Source organism: Dendropsophus ebraccatus, chromosome 7 (assembly GCF_027789765.1).
Source record: "Dendropsophus ebraccatus isolate aDenEbr1 chromosome 7, aDenEbr1.pat, whole genome shotgun sequence".
Classification (NCBI taxonomy): Eukaryota; Metazoa; Chordata; class Amphibia; order Anura; family Hylidae; genus Dendropsophus; species Dendropsophus ebraccatus.
Genome location: NC_091460.1, coordinates 63,124,458 through 63,150,543, shown reverse-complemented (window position 1 = coordinate 63,150,543; position 26,086 = coordinate 63,124,458). Strand labels below are relative to the sequence as shown.

The 26,086-nt window shown below is 45.9% G+C and overlaps 1 protein-coding gene across 1 annotated transcript; it reads left to right on the top strand.

Moving 5' to 3' along the window:
• Positions 1-4,688: 4,688 nt before the first annotated feature.
• Positions 4,689-24,202, top strand: LONRF1 (LON peptidase N-terminal domain and ring finger 1). Its single transcript, XM_069977655.1, has 12 exons — positions 4,689-5,277; positions 14,565-14,683; positions 15,142-15,264; positions 16,392-16,547; positions 17,695-17,935; positions 18,901-18,997; positions 19,165-19,279; positions 19,418-19,539; positions 20,261-20,419; positions 21,657-21,819; positions 22,108-22,257; positions 23,585-24,202. Exons 1-12 carry the CDS (start codon positions 4,857-4,859, stop codon positions 23,741-23,743), a joined length of 2,025 nt encoding a protein of 674 aa, XP_069833756.1. The 5' UTR covers positions 4,689-4,856; the 3' UTR covers positions 23,744-24,202.
• Positions 24,203-26,086: the final 1,884 nt, after the last annotated feature.

Sequence of the window (26,086 nt, the reverse complement as noted above, 5' to 3'; positions counted from 1 at the left end):
CAGTGTGTGTATATACTGTAGGTATAATGTATGTTGGTGCAGCGTGTATATATGTTGCATCAAAAGAGAAAGACCCATCAGATAGAGACACCAGCGCTTCACTAATAAATGTAGTAGCCAAAAAAAATCTTTTTAAATAGTACACAACATGCAAAAAACACCATGAGATAAAAACACTAAACATGATAAAAACCAAGAGGCCATGATGTAACAAATGGCCCCTCAGCCCAACCAACACCAGTATGAACAGGAGAAAAATGGGAATTCTAATGTACTACTCCAATACATGAGTAAACCATACAGCAATGTAGTGCTGGTGTATATAAGCATATATGTACCATGCAGCCTACAAACAGGATACATATATGCTTGTATATGCCAGCACTACATTGCTGTATGTGTGTGTAATTTTTTATTTTCTTTTTTGTTATATTCCCTATTAGTGCTGTTCTGTGGTCACTTCCATACACTGAGCCCCCACAGAACTATTCTGTGTATTCTGGACTCCCACAAATGCACCTAGGATCCTCCTACTACAACAGCTGCAAACACTACAACTCCCAGCATTTATTGACGGCACACAGTCCTCAGGATATGGTGGGAGTTTTAGTATATTTGAATGGAAAATCCCCTGATAACAGCTGGTGATGTAAATAGATTTATTGATGGATCTTTAGGGCTGATGGTTGTTTCAGATTGCAGCAACCAGAAGCCGCTACACAACCATCACTTGTTAAAGGATTGTCCTCTCTGGAACTACAACTCCCAGTATACCCTGAGAGCTTCATAAGTGTAGGGCATTCTGAGAGTTGTAATTTGACTGGTTGTGGACACGGATCAATCCAGCATAGAAATGGGTCAGCATGTTGCTTCTTAATGGTTCTTCATTGGTGGGCCCCCAGGATAATTTCCCCTGGTGGGCCCCAAGTAGCCAGTCCGACACTGGACTGGGCCACCTGGGGCCCACCAATATAGAACCAGTGAGACACGACACGCTGACCCGCTCCTTCCTGGATTCATCTGTATCTGTGACAAATCCCTACATTTATAAAGCTCTCAGGGTATGCTGGGAGTTGTAGTCTCTAAGGCCCCCTTCACACGTCCGGAAAATCTGTCCGGATTTCCTATCAGGAAATCCGGACGGATTTCCGGACTCATAGACTAACATTAGACACGGACACCCTTCCGGATTTTTCCGGAAGGGTGTCCGTTCCGGAAAATAGGACCGGATTTTTTAGATCCTGTCCTATTTTCGTCCGGAAATCCGGCACGGACGCCCCCATAGAAGTCTATGGGAGCGCCGGAATCACGGGCATTTTCCTGATGTATATCAGGAAAGTGCCCGCGATTCCAGACTGGTAGAGAGCCAGCCCCGGCCGCCGTCCGATCACCCGCACACCCCCATCCCCCCCGCACCGCACACTCTGCCCGGCACTACAGGGCTGGCCGGCCAGAGTGCGGTGCAGGCCAGAGTGCAGAGTGCGCTGCTCTGCTGGCAGGCCATGATGGGAGTTGTAGTTCTGCAGCCTGTGGCCATCCAGGTTGCAGAAGTACAACTCCCATCATGGCTCTGCTGGCAGGCCATGATGGGAGTTGTAGTTCTGCAGTCTGTGGCCATCCAGGTTGCAGACGTACAACTCCCATCATGCCTTGCTGACAGGCCATGATGGGAATTGTAGTTCTGCAACCTGGATGGCCACAGACTGCAGAACTACAACTCCCATCATGCCTTGCTGACAGGCCATGATGGGAATTGTAGTTCTGCAGTCTGTGGCCATCCAGGTTGCAGACGTACAACTCCCATCATGCCTTGCTGACAGGCCATGATGGGAGTTGTAGTTCTGCAGCCTGTGGCCATCCAGGTACACGGGTACCTGTGATTTATGTTGGCATACTAGACCATCTCATCAGGAAATCCTGAAGGTTTTTCCTGATGGTTTCCTGATGGTAAAAACGGATTACTGTCAGGAAATCCTGATACTATCCTGATGACATTTGAGGTCTCCTGATCAGGATTTCCTGACAGTAAAAACTGACACGGACGTGTGAATGGGGCCTGAGAGGAGAACCCTGTAATAAATCACTGTGTGCTAAGGCTCCTGGTGGCTGCAATCTGTGGGTGACAACCATCAGCCCTGAAGGTCCAGCAATACATCTGTCTACAGCTGCAGTTATCAGAGGATTGTACTATTGTACTACAACTCCCAGCATATCCTGAGGGCTGCAGACTGTCAGCACATGCTGGGAGTTGTAGTGCCTGCAGCTGTTGTAGTTGGGTCCTGGGTGCATTATACACTGGAGGCTTTGTGGGAGATCAGAATACATAGATCTGTGGGGGCTCAGTGCAGGGAAGTTACCCCAGAACATCACTAATAGGGGATAGAACAAAAACATCTACCCCTATATCCTGGGGCTGCAGTTCTGGTAGTTGTAGTGCCTGGAGCTGTTGTAGTTGGGTCCTAGGTGCATCATACACTGGATGCTTTGTGGGAGATCAGAATACATAGATCTGTGGGGGCTCAGTGCAGGGTAGATGTTTTTGTTCTATCCCCTATTAGTTATGTTCTGGGGTCACTTCCCTACACTGAGCCCCCACAGATCTATGTATTCTTATATGCCACAAAGCATCCAGTGTATGATGCACCTAGGACCCAACTACAACAGCTGCAGGCACTACAACTCCCAGCATGTACTGACAGTCTGCAGTCCTCAGGATATGCTGGGAGTTGAAGTGCCCGCAGCTCTTGTAGTTGGGTCCTAGTTTAAAAGTTTGCGCTAGTGTACTGTAGTGACCGCAGGGGGTTGTCAGTACACTACCGCAAACAATACACTGACCTATTTAAACCCCAATGGTACACAGGCTCTGCACACTATAGAAGTGATTACAGTGCAGTTACTAATGACTCACAGGTGACGTCTTCTCCGATTGCCGTCACTCACTTTTTGCTTTCTTCTCCATCTGGCACAGCCACGATGAAGACTTCTCTGACCACAACTCGTCTGCAGGCGGGCAGCTGGGGGTGACTGGGGGGGGGGAAGCAGCTAGGGGTGGCAGGGGCAGGGGAGCAGCTGGGGTGACGGGGAGGGGGAGCAGCTGGGGGTGGCAGGGGAGGGGGAACAGCTGGGGGCAGGAGGAGCAGCTGGGGTGAAAGGGGCAGGGGGAGCAGCTGGGTGTGGCAGGGGGAGCAGCTGGGGTGACAGGGGGGGGCAGCAGCAGGGGAGCAGCTGGGGTGACGGGGAGGGGGAGCAGCTGGGGGTGGCAGGGGGAGAGGCTGTTGGGGGAGGGGTAACAGCTGGGGTGGCAGGGGGAGTAGATGGGGGGCAGGAGGAGCAGCTGGGGTGAAAGGGGCAGGGGGAGCAGCTGTTGGGGGAGGGGTAACAGCTGGGGGACAGGGGTAACAGCTGGTGTGGCAAGGGGAGTAGATAGGGGGCAGGAGGAGCAGCTGGAGGGCAGCTAGGGTGGCAGGGGGAAGATGGGGACAGCTGGGGGGGGGGGGCAGGGGAGCAGCTGGGGGGCCAGGGGAGAAGCCTGGGGGGCAGCTAGGGTGGCAGGGAGAAATGGGGCAGCTGGAGAGTAGAGGGAGCAGCTGGGGGGCAGGGGGAGCAGCTGGGGGGCAGGGGAACAGCTGGGGGGAAGGGGAGAAGCCTGGGGGGCAGGGGAGCAGGGGAACAGCTGGGGGGACAAGCAGGGGAAGTAGATGGGGGCTGGGGGACAGGGAGAGAGGCTGGGGGGGAAGGGGACAACGGCACTACAGCTACCAGCATATCCTGAGTGCTGCAGACTGTCAGTATATGCTGGGAGTTGTAGTGCCTGCAGTTGTTGTAGTTGGGTCCTATAAGCATTATACACTGGGTGCTTAGAGGGAGATCAGAATATAGTTCTGTGGGGGTTTATTGCAGGGAAGTGACCCCAGAACAGCACTAATAGGGGATAGAACAAAAAGATCTCCCATTATTAGTGATGTTCTGGGGTCACTTCCCTACAATGAGCCCCCGCAGAACTCTGTATTCGTATATATCACGAAGCATCCAGTGTATAATGCACCCAGAACCCAACTACAACAGCTGCAGGCACTACAACTCCCAGCATTTACTGACAGTCTGCAGCCCTCAGGATATGCTGGGAGTTGTAGTACAGTGTAGACAGATGTATTGCTGGACCTTCAGGGCTGATGGTTGTCACCCACAGATTGCAGCCACCAGGAGACTCTGCACACAGTGATTTTTTTTTAAGTCTCTGACACTGGACAGAACCAGTCCCCAAACTAAGACGTCCCCAGCCTCCTTCCTTCCTCCATCACATCTGTTTGATGAGAAGAGCGGGCATCAAGCAGAGCGGCACCCAAGTGCCAGGGTATATAGTATGCATGTACAGTAACGGGGGAGGGGCGCCTCAGCATGCCAAGTGCCTAGGGCAGCATGAACTCTGAATACAGGCCTGCATGTACTATAACTATCTGCAGGATTCTTGCAGCACGCCCCATACAATAAGGTGTGTGTTGTTGCTATGGGTGATAGTTCTCCCTCCGTTGTGTGTAGCGCGTCCGTCCCGGCCGTTACATAAACTCCACTCCCCATTTACACAACACAGGAGTGTGGAGCCCCGGTGACGTCAGGAGTGGGCGGGGCACCATTTTAGCAGCACAGTTATGAGAGCCGCTGACCTCACGGCTCCGCCCCTGTTATGACTTGTTATGAAACTGGGCAGCGGCAACAGCGTGTTTTGTAACCTTCTCCCTTCCTGCAGCCAATCAGAAGTGTCCTTCGCGGTCACCTGACCTGCTGGCTGAGCCGCACTTTATGTAATAGCAGGTAGAGCCTGTGATAGTATGTGGAGGGGCTGAGAGCGCTCCGTCATGTCGGCGGCCGCACCGCGCTGTGTGCTCACAGACTCGCTCAATATGTCCCGTCCGCTACAGCTGGAGCCGCTGCTGGCGTGTCTGCTGCGGCAGTACCGGGGCTCTGTGGTGGTGCGGAGGGAGGAGAAGGCCTGTGTGCTGCGCTGCCCGGGCTGTGGCGGCTTCCTGCGGGACCCGGTCACCGTGCAGTGCGGACACACGTACTGCTGGCCCTGCCTGCGGGGGGAGCCGAGGAGGCGCTGCCGGCTGTGCCAGGGGGACATGGGGCGCCCTCCCCGCCGGACCTGCGTGCTGCTCAAGCAGCTGGCGGACAAGTGTCTCCCCGGGAGGAGCTGGCCGCACCGGGACGTGGCAGAGCTGCTGGAGGCCGGGGAGCACCGGGAGGCGCTGGCCAGGACCGGAGCGGCCATAGACGCAGGTAATGCCCAGCATGAATCTATAGCCGGAGGTGAGGGAGACTCACAGGACAGCGAGAGTGCTGGCATTCACACTGGTGCCTTGTTGCGTTTGTCTTAATTGATAAATTACCATTGAGTTCCCCAATCAAGAGAGAAAATGCAACAAAACGCGGTGTGAATGGAGCCTTATGGATAGTGTCTTTATCAGGCTTTCCAAGGCTCCTGCAGCTGGACTGAGAACTTCTAGCAACTAAATAATTTTCCTGCAACTCCACTCAGTTCTATAGTGTGTATTTGTGTGTATGTGTATATATATATTATATATATATATAATATATAGTGTGTGTGTATATATATAGCATTTGTTTCCTTTAGGAGCAAGTTGAGAAACATGAAAAGTTTCTGCTGAGCTCGGTCGCGCCCCTCTGTCTTGTGTAATGCAGATAGTGACACAGTCTACTCTGTGGTGATATAGTGCAGGGTGTTATACACTAACAGTCTAATACACACAGTGATGTCATAGTACAAGGATAATGTATAGCGATGTCACTGTGCGCAGCTAGGGCACAAGGGGATGTCACTGTGCGCAGCTAGGGCACAAGGGGATGTCACTGTGCGCAGCTAGGGCACAAGGCGATGTCACTGCGCAGCTAGGGCACAAGGGGATGTCACTGTGCGCAGCTAGGGCACAAGGGGATGTCACTGTGCATAGCTAGGGCACAAGGGGATGTCACTGTGCATAGCTAGGGCACAAGGGGATGTCACTGTGCGTAGCTAGGGCACAAGGGGATGTCACTGTGCGTAGCTAGGGCACAAGGGGATGTCACTGCGTAGCTAGGGCACAAGGGGATGTCACTGTGCGCAGCTAGGGCACAAGGGGATGTCACTGTGCATAGCTAGGGCACAAGGGGATGTCACTGTGCATAGCTAGGGCACAAGGGGATGTCACTGTGCGTAGCTAGGGCACAAGGGGATGTCACTGTGCGTAGCTAGGGCACAAGGGGATGTCACTGCGTAGCTAGGGCACAAGGGGATGTCACTGTGCATAGCTAGGGCACAAGGGGATGTCACTGCGTAGCTAGGGCACAAGGGGATGTCACTGTGCGCAGCTAGGGCACAAGGGGATGTCACTGTGCGCAGCTAGGGCACAAGGGGATGTCACTGTGCGCAGCTAGGGCACAAGGGGATGTCACTGTGCGCAGCTAGGGCACAAGGGGATGTCACTGTGCGCAGCTAGGGCACAAGGGGATGTCACTGTGCGCAGCTAGGGCACAAGGGGATGTCACTGTGCGCAGCTAGGGCACAAGGGGATGTCACTGTGCGCAGCTAGGGCACAAGGGGATGTCACTGTGCGCAGCTAGGGCACAAGGGGATGTCACTGTGCGCAGCTAGGGCACAAGGGGATGTCACTGTGCGCAGCTAGGGCACAAGGTGATCTTCATGTCCCACTACAGACATAATACACTGTAATGTCATATAGTATACAGATAATGTACTTGATGTCATAGTACACAGTGATGTCATTACATATACACACAATGCGGTCACAGTGCATGGATAATCTATTCTGCTGTTGTGATGTCACAGTCTAGGGCTAATCTATATGCTATGACAAGTATATTCACAGTGAATGTATAGTATATGGATACTGTACATGATGTCATCATATCATACTGATAATACACGGCTACCACAGATGATTCACTTGTTGTCGCACAGGGATAATGCTTGTAGTGATGTCACAGCACAGGGATAATGCCTGTAGTGATGTCACAGCACAGGGATAGTGCACAGCACAGGGATAATGCCTCTAGTGATGTCACAGCACAGGGATAGTGCACAGCACAGGGATAATGCCTGTAGTGATGTCACAGCACAGGGATAGTGCACAGCACAGGGATAATGCCTGTAGTGATGTCACAGCACAGGGATAGTGCACAGCACAGGGATAATGCTTGTAGTGATGTCACAGCACAGGGATAATGCTTGTAGTGATGTCACAGCACAAGGTTGCAGAGTTATTGCATGGGTTTTCCAGGCTGGCAGTTTATATGGTGGAGATTTTTTTTTTTCTTTCCTGCAGCAGATTTGTGTGTAAATCCCCCATCAAACTGCAAATCCATCCTGCATCTCTGTCCATGTTCAGGTATCTGTCTCTCCTGTATCCAGTCCTTTCTGTATATAGGAAGTGAGGCTCTGGAGGAGTGTGTGATGTAACTTCCATGTGACTATCCCGCCCAGGCTGTATGCACGCTCCTGTTCCTGGGATGCATTGCACAGATGTCACCCTGCACCTTTCAGTTCCAATCTTCACTGGTCCGCTTCTCTGCTTTGTGTGGCCAAAGAGTTCTGTCATTGGGATGTGTCCTAGGAGTAGGGGGGAACAGAGCATGACAACACAGTAGGGCTGGGCGATATGGCCAAAAAATAAAATCTCAATTTTTTTTTTTTTATTTTATTTTTTTTTTTTAATTTTGGACGATTCTCGATTTAAATCTCGATAATTTCTCTTTTTGCTAAACAAACAGGACATTTTTCTCCCTGCAGCATCAGAAACTATTTTATAGACGTTTGAGACAACAACCATATTGCTTCCCAATGTGACAGTGCTCCTCCCGTGCCCCTATGTAGTAGACAAGCCCATTGTGTGCCCCATATAAGTAGTTTTCCCAAATATGTGCCCTATGTACTAGTGTATTAGTAGTAGTACAGATGAGGGGATTAGCAGTACAGGTAAAGATGAGGGGTGTAGTAGTGGTACAGATGAGGGGTGTAGTGGTACAGGAACAGATGAGGGGTGCAGTAGTAGTAGTGCAGGTAAAGATGAGGGGTGTAGTACAGGTACAGATGAGGGGTGTAGTAGTAGTACAGGTAAAGATGAGGGGTGTAGTAGTAGTACAGATGAGGGGTGTAGTAGTACAGGTACAGATGAGGGGTGTAGTAGTAGTAGTACAGGTACAGATGAGGGGTGTGGTAGTAGTACAGGTACAGATGAGGGGTGTGGTAGTAGTACAGGTACAGATGAGGAGTGTTGTAGTAGTAGTACAGGTATAGATGAGTCTGGTGTAGTAGTAGTACAGGTACAGATGAGGGGTGTAGTAGTAGGGTTGCAGGTAAAGATGAGGGGTGTAGTAGTAGTACAAGTAAAGATGAGGGGTGTAGTAGTAGTACAGGTAAAGATGAGGGGTGTAGTAGTAGTACAGGTACAGATGAGGGATGTAGTAGTAGTACAGGTTCAGATGAGGAGTGTAGTAGTAGTAGTAGTACAGGTTCAGATGAGGAGTGTAGTAGTAGTACAGGTTCAGATGAGGAGTGTAGTAGTACAGGTTCAGATGAGGAGTGTAGTAGTAGTACAGGTTCAGATGAGGAGTGTAGTAGTAGTACAGGTACAGATGAGGGGTGTGGTAGTAGTACAGGTACAGATGAGGGGTGTGGTAGTAGTACAGGTACAGATGAGGAGTGTTGTAGTAGTAGTACAGGTATAGATGAGTCTGGTGTAGTAGTAGTACAGGTACAGATGAGGGGTGTAGTAGTAGGGTTGCAGGTAAAGATGAGGGGTGTAGTAGTAGTACAGGTAAAGATGAGGGGTGTAGTAGTAGTACAGGTACAGATGAGGGGTGTAGTAGTAGTACAGGTATAGATGAGTCTGGTGTAGTAGTAGTAGTAGTAGTAGTAGTAGTAGTAGTACAGGTTCAGATGAGGAGTGTAGTAGTACAGGTAAAGATGAGGGGTGTAGTAGTAGTACAGGTAAAGATGAGGGGTGTAGTAGTAGTAGTAGTACAGGTACAGATGAGCGGTGTAGTAGTACAGGTACAGATGAGGGGTGTAGTAGTAGTACAGGTAAAGATGAGGGGTGTAGTAGTAGTACAGATGAGGGGTGTAGTAGTACAGGTACAGATGAGGGGTGTAGTAGTAGTAGTACAGGTACAGATGAGGGGTGTGGTAGTAGTACAGGTACAGATGAGGGGTGTGGTAGTAGTACAGGTACAGATGAGGAGTGTTGTAGTAGTAGTACAGGTATAGATGAGTCTGGTGTAGTAGTAGTACAGGTACAGATGAGGGGTGTAGTAGTAGGGTTGCAGGTAAAGATGAGGGGTGTAGTAGTAGTACAAGTAAAGATGAGGGGTGTAGTAGTAGTACAGGTAAAGATGAGGGGTGTAGTAGTAGTACAGGTACAGATGAGGGATGTAGTAGTAGTACAGGTTCAGATGAGGAGTGTAGTAGTAGTAGTAGTACAGGTTCAGATGAGGAGTGTAGTAGTAGTACAGGTTCAGATGAGGAGTGTAGTAGTACAGGTTCAGATGAGGAGTGTAGTAGTAGTACAGGTTCAGATGAGGAGTGTAGTAGTAGTACAGGTACAGATGAGGGGTGTGGTAGTAGTACAGGTACAGATGAGGGGTGTGGTAGTAGTACAGGTACAGATGAGGAGTGTTGTAGTAGTAGTACAGGTATAGATGAGTCTGGTGTAGTAGTAGTACAGGTACAGATGAGGGGTGTAGTAGTAGGGTTGCAGGTAAAGATGAGGGGTGTAGTAGTAGTACAGGTAAAGATGAGGGGTGTAGTAGTAGTACAGGTACAGATGAGGGGTGTAGTAGTAGTACAGGTATAGATGAGTCTGGTGTAGTAGTAGTAGTAGTAGTACAGGTTCAGATGAGGAGTGTAGTAGTACAGGTAAAGATGAGGGGTGTAGTAGTAGTACAGGTAAAGATGAGGGGTGTAGTAGTAGTAGTAGTACAGGTACAGATGAGCGGTGTAGTAGTACAGGTACAGATGAGGAGTGTAGTAGTAGTACAGGTATAGATGATGGGTGTAGTAGTAGTACAGGTATAAATGAGTCTGGTGTAGTAGTAGTACAGGTACAGATGAGGAGTGTAGTACAGGTACAGATGAGGGGTGTAGTAGTAGTAGTAGTACAGGTAAAGATGAGGGGTGTAGTAGTAGTACAGGTACAGATGAGGGGTGTAGTACAGGTACAGATGAGGGGTGTAGTAGTACAGGTACAGATGAGGAGTGTAGTAGTAGTAGTACAGGTAAAGATGAGGGGTGTAGTAGTAGTACAGGTAAAGATGAGGGGTGTAGTAGTAGTACAGGTACAGATGAGGGGTGTAGTAGTAGTACAGGTAAAGATGAGGGGTGTAGTAGTAGTAGTACAGGTACAGATGAGGGGTGTAGTAGTAGTAGTAGTACAGGTACAGATGAGGGGTGTAGTAGTAGTACAGGTAAAGATGAGGGGTGTAGTAGTAGTAGTACAGGTACAGATGAGTGTAGTAGTAGTACAGGTATAGATGAGGGGTGTAGTAGTAGTACAGGTACAGATGAGGGGTGTAGTAGTAGTACAGGTACAGATGAGGGGTGTAGTAGTACAGGTACAGATGAGGGGTGTAGTAGTACAGGAACAGATGAGGGGTGTAGTAGTAGTAGTACAGGTACAGATGAGGGGTGCAGTAGTAGTAGTGCAGGTAAAGATGAGGGTCAGGGACATAGCTAAGAGCATGGGGCAGACTGGGGGGGAAGGGCATGGGGTACACTGGGCTGGAGAGCATGGGGTACACTGGGGGGGGCAAATATGGGGCACACTGGGGGGAGCAAGGGGCAGACTAGGGGGGAAAGGCATGGGGTACACTGGGGGACATGCATGGGGCACACTGGGGGGAGCATGGGGCAGATCGGGGGGAGAATAGGGCAGACCGGGGCAGGAGGGAACATACCTGGTGTACCCGCTCTGCGCGGGCGCACACCACCGGCACTTGCGCTCTCCTCCCGCCCGCACTACTCCCCGCAGCGGACCCGCCCCCATAGCCAGACATATACGCGCGCTTCCTCCCGGCCGCACATGGAGGTCCCCGGAGGAGGCTGCAGATACTGAAGCATCGGGTGATAGTGTCGCTGCTGTACAGCTCCAGCACCCGCAGCGATCACCCGATGCTTCAGTATCTGCAGCCTCCTCCGGGGACCTCATGTGCGGCCGGGAGGAAGCGCGCGTACACGTCCGGCTATGGGGGCGGGTCAGAGGCGGGGACATAGGACGCTGCTGGGCGCTCTCGCTCCTCACGCTGTTTCAGTAGCTGGAGGATGCGAGCAGCCCGCCCGCGCGCCCAAATCCAATGATTTTTTTGGAAAATCGATTTTCGATTTTCCAAAAAAGTCAAATCGATTCTCAAATTCTGGGCGAATTAATCGAATTAATTCGATTAATCGCCCAATCGCCCAGCCCTACAACACAGGGTACGGGACAGCAGCCACTCCCAGTGCGACAGCATTGGGCAGATCAGGGAAGCATTGGGAGTACGCTTGGGAGGATGTTGCATGGTGGGATTTGTTTCAGAGAGATCACTCACACAACTTCTAAAAACTACAAACCCCAACCACATCAGTTCCCCAGCAATGTATCACAGCTAGATGCCATGGGATCCCACGACCAGTATGAAGCTTTACACACAGCTCACTACACCACTATTGTAAGACCCTAGTCAAATCAAAGGGAGATACACTTAAAGTGGTTGGCCAGCACCTAATTACATTTGTATCTTGTCAGCAGCTTACTGTATAGAATAGGGCTTCTCACCCAGAATCAGGAGATAGAACTCTTATTTTATTCTACTGAGGTCAGCAATATTCTGCCCCTTTCCTTTAGACTGAGCCCCTATGTCTTCATGTAAATGGCCACACTTAGCAGGGCTTCCACAGCCCTGGGGAGCACCTAATGGGCATTATTATTGGCATTAATGGGCATTATCTCCTAAATTGCATAAAACTTTTAAAGCTTATATCTCAGCGCTGGAGCGACAGATTGATATAAGAGCTATATGGTTATTCAGGGTAAGAGGCTCTACTGTAGTCAGCAGAAAGCCGCTGACCCGTCCACTTTAAGCTAGGACCTCCTGTAGTCAGAAGAGCTGAGAAAACATGTACTGTAAGTCAGCAGAACTATTAAGGAATCAGACCCACAGTAATAGAGGGTAAATGATTGTATAAGCACACGTTACAATGCAGCTGTATCTTCTCTGGATTTAAATTATTTTTACCTATTTGAGCACAAAGCTCACAGGCGCCTACTGTAATACGTTCCTATGGAAACCAAGAAATTTAGAAACCAAGAAATTAGCATTTATTAAGTCTATTGTGCTGTTCTATAAAGGTGACCATACACCAAGTGAACATCAGATATGTATGGGGGAGTGCAAAATCTCACCTGGTAGTAATTGTGGGGGTAGAGATGGGTCCTGCATGGTAGATTTTAACATACCCAATCCCTTGTCTGAGTATTCATCTCTGCTATTTGAGAGAACGGACAGTCTGCCAAGTGTGCATGGGGTTGTTAAAGGGTGGCTGAAAGTGTTTGACCAGCAGCTGTCTAAGGTGTACGTATACTATAAAGGAGCATGGCTTCATTTTCAGAGCTGCAATGGTTATTACAGACCTGGAAGTGGCTCCTTGGCAGTCAGACAGGCCGAACAGGCTGTGCTCTAGATGAACTGGATGTACTGTGACGGTCAAGCCCTTCTGTGCTTCCTCTGGGGCCCTTCACACTGGACTTAAGTGGGGTTTGGAGGTGTTTTGCTATGGGTCGTCCACAGGTGTCAAACTGTAGCCGTCCAGCAGTCGCAAAACTAGAATTTCCATCATGTCAGCTAGTTAAAGCTTTGGCTGTCCAGGCATGATAAAAGTTTTGCAGCAGCTGGAGGGACCTGGGTGTGACCCTCCTGGGTTAGTCACTGTTCTGAGCTGTGTTGGAGGTAGTCAGAAATCCACCTCCTATCCATCAGGCCTTTAGTCTATTGCTATGTTCCTCCCTCATGCTTTAGGTTGGGGCTACACAACAGGCTCCAGAGGTCCAGGGCATGGGGAGGTTGTTATAGCAGCTTGGGGATGTTATGCCCAGCTATAGGCTTATGGAAAAGGTCCACTGATTCTCTGCTGATCATCTTTTTGTGGGCATAAAAATCCTTCAAATGGCTGTTGTGCCCTCCATGGTATGTATACATTGACAACCAGTTAAACTTGGATGTATATGTGCACATATAGACATGGGCCCCCCTAATGGTTTTATTGTAGTCAGCTAGTTCCTATGTTCGGGTACCTACCCAAACATGTGTTTCATGGTCTATGCATTTGGGAAATGATCCCAACATAGTCACTAGCTATGTATATTCTGACCATTGACGTCAGAGTTGGTATCCCATTTTGACAGGTTGCCGATGTATACATGACCCAAATGGTACAGTTGTGATGTGAATGCAAGTTATTGGGCAGCACGTAGGGGATCGACTACTCCCTGTAAGACAGATTTGGCCTTAGTATAGGGGATCCTGCTTTTACTTGTACATTCAGCTCTGCCAGACATGTCTGTTATTCCAGGATATGAGAAGTTGGGAGCAGTAAATCTACCAGACAACTCCCAGCACATACTCTGGCAGGGCCTATGGGGATCTGCCAAATATATAACAGATTCTTTGCATAGAAACAGAATTCAGGGATAAACATCCATAGAAAACATTGCCTAGGTGGAAACTTTAAGTGAACAATACTTTCTGTCTTCTATTCTAATGCACATATAATAGACTATGTATCAGGGCATATACAGTACCGGGTACACCCTGTGCGTTACTTTGCAGTTGTCGTGCAGCAGCATTAGATCTTGTGCACACAGCACTTTCCTCTGTTAGTAAATGTAACTTGGTGCAAAGCAATGGAAGCTATGAAGCCCCTTACTGTTAGTGAGAAATCTGAGGAGAAGCTTCTGGATAGAGAACATACAGTGTTCCGTCTGGGGATGGAGACGCCTCTCATGGGTCACATGACTGCTGGTTATAAAACAATCCTCTTGTGATGTCATATGTTATACAACTAGCACTCGGGACTGTAGAGGAGGGGGAAAGAGCATCTCCTGTGTGTGTGTGTCCTTATGTATAACACACTTTAACAGATCCTACAGCATCCTTTGTTTTACCTGCTGCTAGTTAAAAACTCTGACTTTTTGCTTTAGGGAACAAATGGTTAATTTTAGCCTTTATAATAAAGTGATATGTGTGCAATAATGGCCTTTTTACCACTGAGTTCACTAGAATGGCCTAAAAAATGGCAAAAAATCAATTGCGTGAGCATGGCCTATATTGTGAAGAGAACTTGACTATATACAGTGTATAGAAACTGTAAAGACAGGGTTTCTTTGTTAAAGCCTGCTAACAGTCAGCTAGATATGAGCCAATATGTATCTTAAAGAGTGAATGAGGGTGAATTTATAAGTAACTTGGATTGGTGGCACGACTCTTATGTTTTTCCTCTCCTCTATGTTTTGCTTTTACAGATCCCAATGACTTGGTCCTACGTGTTTACAGAGCGGAGTCCTATGCTGCACTATATGAATGTGGGAAGGCTCACAAGGACCTGGACTTTGTCCTCTCCAAGCAACTGAACTGGCCGGAGGTGATTACAAAAATGTATAGAAATGTTCTAGAGAAATCTGATTGCTCATAGCGGCTGTTATAGAACTACAATTACCAGCATGCCCTGACAGCTGCAAGATAAATTCACACAAGGCAAAGATGCAGTGATTTTGTACAGATAGTTATTGCTGTACTTTGAATTCTCCTTAAGGTACTATAAGATTCTTTGAGCCTTATCTTTGAGCAGTTTAAGGCTTAAAGGGGTCTGCCTGTTCTCACCTAACCCCTCTTCCCTGGGGTCCTCCTGTCACGTCTTTTGGTCTCCTCTGAACATGTAACAGGAGAACCTCAGAGGAGAGTGGTTAGGCGATAGCAGGCAGCTCTAGCACAAAATAAAAAGATTTGAAGGGCCGGAGTATCCCTTGCTGCTGTATGACATCTTGTTACTACTGTGTGGCCTGCCTTACGTGACCATCTAAACCCTGCATTTTTTCATAGGTGTACTTCAGAAAAGCTAAAGTACTGCAGGATACTGGGAACCTGTACGAATCGTTAACATTTTACCTCCAGTGTCTGGCTTTAGATGAAGAGTATACATCTGCCAGGAATGAGATAGAAAAGGTAAGTGGGAATTGTATTAATTTGTCTTTCCTTTTTTTTTTTTTTTGTTCCCAAGATACATTTAGGATTTTTTATAAACTATAGCATTGCTAGAAAGCTGTCATTAAAAGTAGCTTTACATGTGTGCCAATAAGTTAACAGTTTAACCATTATCAGGCCACAACTAAGAGGAATCCATTCACAACCTCAGCATGACGTTAAAGCAACTCTGTACCCACAATCTGTCCCCCCCCAAACCACTTGTACCTTCGGATAGCTGCTTTTAATTCAAGATCTGTCCTGCGGTCCTTTCAGCAGGTGATGCAGTTATTGTCCTAAAAAAAAACTTTTAAACTTGCAGCCAATGCCAAACGGGAGTATCTGTGCCCCAACTTTGCACCACCCCTCCGTCCCTCCTCCCCACCCTCTTCATCATTAGGACGGCAGATTGTCTCCTATTAGTCAGCTGTGTGAATACTGAACATGGGCTGGATCATTAAGCACCTGTGCAATATTCAGCATGGAAAAAATGTTCCATTGGCATTCCTAATGATGAAGAGGGTGGGGAGAAGGGACGGAGGGGTGGTGCAAAGTTTCCCAGCAGTTTCCCAGCCTATCTGTTCATTATCAGGCAAATCTGTCTTCATTACAGAGAAGCAAGTGAAAACTGGTTTTGCTGCATCCATTATATTCTATAGAGGGGGAGGGGCCAAGGGAGATGAGTGAGCAGGAAGAAGAGACATGAAGGTCAGCTGTTTGTACACTGTCTGGGCACCTAAAACGCTGGATTCAGGGGTCAGAAAGGTCAGTGCTTATTTAGGAACTTGCTGAGAGAAGATTGCAGGGTGTTGCGCTGTGCAGGACTGATATTTCTCCTCTCCGTGCTCACTCACTCCTCTTGACCCCTCCCCTCTCTATAGAGCATAATGGACACAGAAATCCTGCTTCTTCTGTGAGAGGGGAGTCAGGAGAACAGCTTTTTGAGAAACACAGAAGGAAGGAAACACTTTTGCTATAAAAAAAAAAAAAAACTTTTACAGAGTTTCTTAAAATTGCTTGTACTACAATGCAGAGACTTGTTCTTTCCCCTGTGGCTGTATATGTTATAGAGGATAATTCTGACTGTTCTTTTATACACTTAATTGCAGATTCTACGTGACTTCCTCTTTCCCGTCCCGGAGACTGTAGAAGGTATCCTGAAAGATCTTGAAATAAAACCTTTGCCAAATCCATCAGTGAAAACTTTTGTATTAGGATCAGATAGGAAAGATACTACATATCATTTGCACACAAGTTTGGAACAGGTAATTAGGATTTTGGCACGTTGCAATAATCACTTTATTGGGCTCATGGTAAATTGTCTATACAAAAATATTGGCAAATTTTTCACATAACATTAGAGTGCAGATTTTTATTTATTGAAGGCTTGTTTGACAGGATACCTTTTCAAAACTCCATGTACATAGTCCACTCCTAAATCAAGCAGTGCAAAAAAATTGCCAGAAGCATCATGGCTTTGAATTGTAATAAGTTTACAATGCAAGGCTATCATGGTTCTCTCAGTTCTGTACAACACATGCTTTAAAGGGAACCTCCGACAAGGATATACCTCCGTCCCGGGACCAGCTCCAGGAGCGGGACTTGGCGAGATGGGGTAAGTATCCGGGGCTCTAGTGGGGGATCGGGCGGCCTTCACCCCAGCACGGGAGGTGACAGGTTCCCTTTTAAGAGCAGACTATTCACCTGCTGGAGTTTGAAAAAGGTACCCTGCCAGACAAGCAGAATAATTGGTACCCTTTTAAATCCTTTGAAAAATATAGGCTGACATGTCAAGTATTGATTGGGCAGTGTCTGGCTGTTCTCACTCCCACAGATTGGGTATTCCTTTCACCTAAACTTTGTTAGGTGATGGGAAAAGCTAAAGAGCAATTTTGCAAATTCTTTTCTCTTGCTGTCATTTTGACAGCTATTGCATAGGATCCTACCAGTGCTCTCAGCACTCACAGGTGGTTGGGAGCTGGTAAGCATGATTTTTATTTTGTGTGTCTCTCTCTGAAATCCCACATGTCTTCAGGGCTAAAAAAAAAGTGGGTAATGGGACTTCTCCTTTAAATACGTGAGTGATTTTCCAGGCTCTAATAATGTTACACCCCAGCTCTTTGCGATCTGTCTGTCTTCTTGTGAGATCGAAAAGGCAGTGAGCTGGAGAGAGAAGTTAGTTAGTACCGGCTTCATCTAACAAATGGTGGGGGTCTGAACACCCAGTCCCTGACTGACTGATAAAAAAAAAAAAAAACTTTGTCTAAAGTGACAGTACAAATTCAAGCTATTTGGATTTCATAAATATATATATATATTCTCTGTATCCACCTTCCCACATGTATATTCATTTGTTTATTTGTAGGCAAGTTGAACCTTGTACCAGTGACTAATTTTGTGTTCTTTTTGCAGGATGAGGCCATGCCAAAACAAATAATAAGCCCGAGCAGTAGTGGTCTGCAGCGCACCCAGTCTGTGCATGTTCTGCATTGTAAGGAGAAGACTGATGCTGAGGACGGGTTGAAAAGGGTTTCCTCAGAACCCCTGTTATCAAGTCAAGAAAATGGCATATTGCTCAAAAGAAAGTTTCACCTCTCGGAGCAAGATGCGAATATCTGTGAAGATGGTCGGAAGAAGCATTTAAGGCATGGAGGTAAGAATCTGCTGTGTAGATCTAAGTATAGATGCAAAATATCTTTCCCTTAAAGTTTAGTGTCTCACTCAGACTAAAGGCCCCATTACACAAACAGATCTGACGACAGATTATCTGCCAAAGATTTGAAGCCAAACCCAGAAACAGACTATAAACAGAGATCAGGTCATAACGGAAAGACTGAGATTTCTCCACTTTTCAAATCCACTCCTGGGTTTGGCTTCAAATCTTTGGCAGATAATCTGTCGTCAGATCTGTTGGTGTAATAGGGCGTAGGGTCTTTAAACATGACTTATAATATATGCGAAGCTAGAGATCTCACTAAAGGGAGAGATTACCCATCTTTTGACGGCAAGCATAATGCCATGATATTTAGTACTCTGTCTCTCTTCTTTGACTCCCCCTCCCTTCTGAGGCGAAGATCACAAGACTCTTATATTAACAAGGGGCATGGTTGGCTGTTGCATTTGCTTGCAAGCCAGGCCCCTCAGCTGATGTCGCAGAACAATCTTGTGATGCTCCAAGATGGAGACGATACAGTGATCTGGGACTGGCGGTATCATCCGGGGAGAATACTTCTGGAAAATGTTGTGCAATATAGGAAATAAAGCAGGGTCATAGACTTACATTGGACCCAGCAGGGAATATGGGTGCCCCAAACTCAAAATACAGGCGCTTTAAAAAAAAAAAAAAAAATTATAGAGCCGCATGAAAGTTAGTTAACTTTAGTTAAAACCTTAGGCTATAGAGAAGCAATAAAAAGCATTTTTTAGGTGATTGCCGCCTTAGACAATTACAATAAAGTTATGGATACTTAAGCTTACATAGCTCACTACTTACACATATAGCCATGTGAGCAGTTGAGGATGACTTTCCTAGCTGGCCGTTTCCACTAAGTACTTTTGGGTTTATTGGCTCTTGTGGTGCAAATTCAACATTTTGAACTAATTTCTGTTTTCTTCTAGAATCCTCCAATGACGACTCCTCCAACTTAATAGCAGACTCATCCATCCTATGTAAGCTGATTGATGGAAGTGACTTTGAGTGCTCCCTTTGCATGAGGTTAGTAACTTAGACCTAGAAGTCCCCATTTACACTACGTCTGTTTGTAATCGTACTTAATAGTGACAGGAAAAGCAATAATGTGTTGACTACTGTCATTTGGTAGTTCTAGTACATGTGCCTTATGTGTAGTAGATTGAATAACTGAATGATAAATGTATTTGCAGGTTATTTTATGAGCCAGTTACCACACCTTGTGGACACACCTTCTGCAAGAACTGCTTGGAGCGCTGTTTGGATCACACACCTCAATGTCCCTTATGTAAGCAGAGCCTAACAGAGGTGAGCTATTTTGTGTAATGAACAGCTCTGTTGTGGGCCTGTGGTAGTATTTAGGACCATCATATGCCAAGTCTGACACATTGATACTTCATTGATGCTGTGAATTCCCGCTTTTAACTCTAATTTCTTTTCCCCTAGTATCTAGCAAACAGAGCTTACAATGTGACAACCATATTGGAAGAATTAATCAAGCAATATCTCCCTGAAGAGCTGTCTGAGAGGAGAAGGCTACATGAAGAAGAAACCATGGAGCTATCAGAGTAATTCCATTTCTAATTTATTGTGAAAATAGTACTCCATTAGAGATAAGCGAACTTTAAGTCCGGGTCCACCAACTTCTCTGAACCCAAATACTCTGGGGGAGGTTTATCAAACATGGTGTAAAATGAAACTGGCTCAGTTGCCCTTAGCAACCAATCAGATTCCACCTTTCATTTTCCAAAAAGCCTGTGCGAAATGAGAAGTGGAAGCTGATTGGTTGCTAGGGGCAACTGAGCCAGTTTCACTTTACAACATGCTTGATAAATCTCCCCCTCTCTGTTTAACTCCCTGAAAAAGTTGGTTGGCAACCTAGGGCTGCCTGGAAAATCTGGATATAGCCTAAGGCTGTATCCATGCTTTCCAGTACTCAACGTTTTATAATTTTATTTTGCCAACTCATATTGATCTCTATCTAGCTTCTGTGGATGACGCCATAGACTTATAATAGGGCTGTCTAGAGAAGCTGAATAGAGACTGCTGTGAGGCACCTCGTCCTAATGGATCGGTATTTATATACAGACATTTTATTTTTTGATAAGGACACTTATCAAGTTGTTTAATATATTTTGTATTTAAAAATTATGGAGAAAAACACTACCTTTCCTGCCACTTCCGATTTGCTCAGGCTGCAGCCGCAGCACACTAGTGTCAGTTTACCTAATTAAATTACTTACCACTTTTCTTTTTTTTTTTCCCCCAATTATCTTTTCTCTAATTCAGCTTAACAAAAAATGTGCCTATGTTTGTATGCACAATGGCCTATCCGACCGTGCCTTGTCCTCTTCATGTGTTTGAGCCACGATACCGACTTATGATTCGGAGATGTGTGGAAACTGGAACTAAACAATTCGGAATGTGCATCGGTGATCCTGAGAAGGGGTAAGTTTCCTTGTGATAATAATGAATAATTTGCTATTCTTGGGGATCAATAGAAATTTGAAGAGTATACACTGTAAAATTCACCTGTAAACCCTCAGTGTATTTAAAGTGAATCTGTCAGCTGCAATTCATATTTGACATCGCAGACACTCTTGGATAGCACTTAAGTATTTATACTGTACCTATGTTTTTGTTTTGTCCCCCCCCAGTGTCAGCAATTTGGAACTGGAATGGCAATTAACCAGTTAACTTTAATGGTGGGTTCACATGTAACGGAATCGCAGTGGATTTCACGCTAGGAGTTTGCAGCTGTGATTTCCCCTCCTGTCACTTTCAATAGGATTACATGTTCGCTACAGAATGGTCATCCCGCTCTGAGTATGTAAGCAGCTCTTAACCCCCTGTGCTGCATACATTACCGTGTGCACACTCTGGCTTGCTTCAGGGGCACCTGGCGTCTGGACATCCCGCTCAGCCAATCAGTGCGCTGCCCCGCCGCTGCGAGTATGTAATGCTATTGAAAGTGACAGTTAGGAGATTTGCAGTGGGCGTGCACAGATTGGCTGGGCGGGACCTATGGGGACTGGGAGCCTTAGATGCAGCCGGAGCGTGGACCAGTATGCTTCGGGCGGCGAAAGGTTAAGGGGCTGACATTTACATATTTGCAGCGGGATGACAATCCCCCTGCAAGTATGGAATCTCATTGAAGTGACACAGAAGGTATCTGCTGCGGATGCTGCATGTGTGGACCCCACCCTAAATGTGGTTTTCAGCGCTAAAATTGCCCTGTTGAAGCCAGTGAGGACCTACACTAGAACCCATCTCCTGAAATGAGTCACACTGAGAGCAGAACTAGGGAGTAAAGCATGCTGCCACATGCTTCACCCAGCTTTCACCAAGAACAATCACTGGGAGTCTTGTCACAGACACCCTGATGGATCAAAACTTTGGTATTATGTATTTGTGTGAAGTGTCAAAATGTATTTAAATGACAGTAACTCTTAAAAAAATAAATTAATGACCATAAGGTAAATTACTATAGTGCCAGAAATTTTGTTTTCCTTTCTTTGGATTTTCATTCTAAAGAATGTAACCTGCAAATCCATTGCATATAGAACAGGATGCAGATACATTTATAAGCTGATATGAAGCCCAACTGTGGCGTGAACATGTGATGCACAAATCTATCCACGCTGTGTGAACTTGTAGCAGACCTTAACATTGTATTCTTCTTTAGCTTTGCAGATTATGGTTGCATGCTCCACATTAGGAATGTTCATTTCCTACCCGATGGGCGTTCTGTGGTTGACACAATAGGAGGAAAAAGATTTCGGATATTAAAAAGAGGAATGAGGGATGGATACTCCACCGCTGACATAGAGTATTTGTCTGACACTCAGGTAACTATCTTTATTTATTTTTTTGGCCTGCTTCAAAGCATTGGGTGTAAATAAATAGAATGTAGAAATAGCAGTACAATGATATTCAACAATATGCCAATTTTTAAAGGGTACCTATCATTTAAACAAACTTCTGACATGTCAGGGATCTGTTTAACTGATAGGTACCCTTTTAATATTAATATCTCAAATTTAAGAAACCTGTTTCATGTATGCCTCTGTGTGTTGAAGTTACTTGACCAGTTTTTAGCTTGTCAAACCTCTAATCCTCATCATTTTTATGGACAGGTTGATGAAGAGGAGCTGCAGCAGCTCAGAGCACTTCATGATGCTGTCTACACTCAGGCTTGTCGCTGGTTCCAGAACCTCAGATACAGGTTTCGAAGCCAAATTCTTCATCATTTTGGCTCAATGCCAGAGAGAGAGGAAAATATACAGGTACATACCTTGCCTAAATAAATCATCCATATTGTGTTATGATTTTCTGGTCCATGTGGATGGGGTTTTAAAAACTCAATGTGGAACCCAGACCACAACATCTGGACCCAGCCTAGTATGATTTTGCTAATTATTTACGACCATTTACTCTAGATGCTGAAAGTACAAGTGCTGAATATGCTTCAACCAAGTCTGCAATGTAATCCTAAAAGGATTGTCTCATGAAGTCAAGTTATGCCATACTCTCAGATTAGAGAATAACTAAATGATTGTGAACCAGTGGGACTCTTCAGTAATCTAAACACAGTGGTGGTCAGGCATAGAAACAATTTGGTTATTCTTTATGGGAGTACAACACTTGTTTCCACCACTCTAATAGAAAATGAACAGAGTGGTGGTCACGCATGCCCACTGCCTCCTTATTCAGTGGAGAGAGTAGTGTCAAAATGAGTTAGTTTTTCCCTGTCCTGAGGATGGCACATAACTTGGTTCTGTGAGACTACCCTTTTAAGGGTTTTTTTTTTACACATTGCAGGTTTGATCAGTATTTTGAAACCAAAATAAAGAAGCAATGTTGAGACAGCACATCCAAGGAAATTCGCTTTAATCACACCAGTGGATCGGCGTGATTAAAGCGAAGTTCCTTCAATGTGCTGTCTCGACATTGATTCTTTATTTAGGTTTCAAAATACTAATCATACTGCTTCTTTTGGATAGATATACGTACTTGGGCCCGGTCCGGTGAGATTAGCACCCACCCATTAATTATTTCTGGTGCTGATGAGACTTGTAGTTCTTTTTGAAACCAAAATAAAGCCTGGATGCAAAAAAAAGAGAAGGGTAAATGTTTTCATTCTAGTCTTCCTGTTTATTTAGATCCCGGTTTGCCTGCTAAATACTGAGCTAATTTGCATTGTGTGAATAATATCTTATGAATCCCTGACTAACCTTATACGTGGATTATGTAAAGTGAAAGCAATAATTAAACGTTACTTTTGTCCATGGCAACCAATTAGACGGCGACTGTTTTCTGTCTGAAAGCTTATTACAAACGTAATATTATTGGTTGTTTTTGCTAATTGTATGCTTATGAATACCCAGGACATTTCATGGTAATAATTCTGTATGTAGAATCTGTTTCTATTTTGCTCAGTCCCATATCTGATTATGGTTCAGGGAAGAAAGAGTGCTGCACCTCACACCTATGGCTGATACTAGTGCCCCTAGGCTAAATTAAAAACACATCAGAATTTTGTGTATGAATTGATCAAGCCATACTGCCCCATGTACCTTTCTTATTTTCTTACTTTATTCTTTCCAATTTTAGGTTGCTCCAAGTGGACCAGCCTGGTGCTGGTGGCTCCTGGCAGTTTTACCTGTGGATCCCAGGTACCAGCTCTCAGTTCTTTCTATGAGATCACTAAAGGATCGTCTCCTGAAACTTCAGCATATACTGACGTATTTTTCCAGAGACCAGTCCAAATGACTAACCGCCTGGAGCTTCCTTAAAAGTCATCCAGTTCTGACTCTCATCACGGCTGGAGTTTTTGCTATCTTTGCACATATGGCATTGGTTTGAACAAAGTTCTGGACTATTGTGGATGCCTGCTGGATGACAACCGCTTGTGACTATAGAAAGTGTGGAAATACTCTGCTTCTTTTTGTTACGACAACAATCCTATTGCACTATGTATAAAGTTATTGTTTGTATTTTAAATGCTGTAAATTAATTTTAGTTTCATTTGAATTGAAGACTTCCATGTTTGTATGTTTATGTATTGCTGCTCCGAGTACATTGTGAATGGAATGTAAGAGACATATGCAGAGAAGAATCCTCCTCCTGGTTGTCTCTGTGATTTATTATTTTTTATAAATCTATGCAGTATTTCTGTTCTAGTGTGCAAATATTTTTTTTCTTTCCAACTAAATTCTCAGAGAAGCTGTATTATCCTTTCCTATAGCCTTTTGTTGTATATTGTAAGCTGTAGCCTTGGTGAATCAAACTCCATTAGAAGCCTGTTTTTTTTTTTTTTTTTTTTTTCTGGACCTCAGATGCTGCTTTCATGAAAACAGTTCTTGGGATATAGGTGCATCATTGGTGCCTCTGCTGGTCCAGGTGTAAGGAAGGCTTTATGATACAATGAACTACTATAAAAATCTGTATAATATCAGCATTAGTGCTGAAAGTGTTCTGTCTGCCATTCATGTGGGCAAAACACAAGTTTTAAACTCTTAGGCTATGTTCACACTACGTAAAACAGCGGCCGTAGTCGTCGCCACAAAACTATGGCTCTTGTTTTGAGGTTTATAAACTTGACTGCAATATATACGAACTACGGTCGTACAATGCACACTACGTATCAGACAACGGCCGTTGTTTATACGGCCCCGTGAAAAATGAACATGTCAATTATTTCCGTCCGGTAATGCTCCAACAACTGCTGTGGATTTCAATGCGGCCGCGAACGTAAAACTTATATCTGCCGAATTAAACTTTATTTTAATGTAAAAAAAAATTCTGAGTGGTTTCTCGGGCTGGGTGCAGTATTTAAAGTAAATGAACTGTGTCAGCCCGCTTAGAAACATGCTAGGAAGCAAATTTAAACAATGACCGTAGTTTCACGACTAGCCCGTATGCTCGTATTTCTGCGGCCGTAGTTTCAGGCGTACGTGTCCGGCTGGGTGAAAACAACGGCCGTTAATTAACGCTGTGTGAACATAGCCTTAGAAAGTTAAATATGTCAAATGAATATCATGGGGGGTGAGTCTGTTGGGAATATCCTCTGTAAGGGTACATGCACACTACGGAATGGCGACAGAAAACACGTTTCGCATTCCGCCACTCGCACCCTCCTTGTGGACTTTGGCGTGGGCATGTGTCAGACTCCATTCTGTGCATGGGTGTATGTTCTCTCCGTGTTTGCGTGGGTTTCCTCCCACACCCAAAACATACGGATAGGTGGATTTAGCAAAACATACGGATAGGTGGATTTAGATTGTGAGCCCTATTGGGGACCGGGAGAAATAATTGGCGAAACTATGTAAAGGGCTGCGGAATCTGTGTGCGCTATACAAAATAAAAGCATTATTATTCCATCATCCATCCAAAGAATGAACAGGTTCATTCTTTGGATGGAGGGCGGAATTTGCCCGTGCATAGAATGAAGACTATGACACAGGCGGAGACGTGCACGCCCACCACAATCCGTGCGCAGGTGTGAGCTGGGGAATGCGCGACGGGTTTTCCATCACCATCCTGTAGTGTGAATGTACCCTAAGCCAGAGCAAAGCAGCAGCAGCTAACATTGTGGGCCCATCTTTTTCTGTATTAGATTTATGGCCATCCATTTAAATGGCTTACCATAGTATATCATCTCTCCTAAGCAGTAGCTACTTCAGGGGATGTAGGCAGCTAGCTGCATCTTCCCCTAGCAAAGTAATCTGCTCTTGTTTTAAGGAAACTAATCACCTCCCTGATGGAGAGGGAACTGGCCCCAGTACCGTATAGCTGCCAGGCACAGCTCTTAGCTGGAGCATCAATGTAAACAAAAATTCCATCTTTACTCTTCCGTCCGGGTAATGAATCATGCGCTTGATGATTGAACATTGGAAAATCCTAGGTTCGATTGAACTCGAACATTCCCGAACCTTCCGCATTAGATTGCTGATGCCTTCCCGGTCCGTGGGGAAGTAGGAGAGTGCCTGGAATTCCGGGATTCAGCCCATTACCTAGGCTGAATCCCGGAATTCCAGGCGGTCCCCAGGCACTCTCCTACTTCCCCACGGACCGGGAAGGCATCAGCAATCTAATGCGGAAGGTTCAGGAATG

Coding starts and splice junctions, on each gene's coding strand:
- LONRF1 (XM_069977655.1), top strand. CDS start 4,857: ATGTCGGCGGCCGCACCGCGCTGTGTGCTCACAGACTCGCTCAATATG. Junction 15,265..16,391: donor CCAGGAATGAGATAGAAAAG/GTAAGTGGGAAT, acceptor ACTTAATTGCAG/ATTCTACGTGACTTCCTCTT. Junction 22,258..23,584: donor AGAGAGAGGAAAATATACAG/GTACATACCTTG, acceptor TTCCAATTTTAG/GTTGCTCCAAGTGGACCAGC.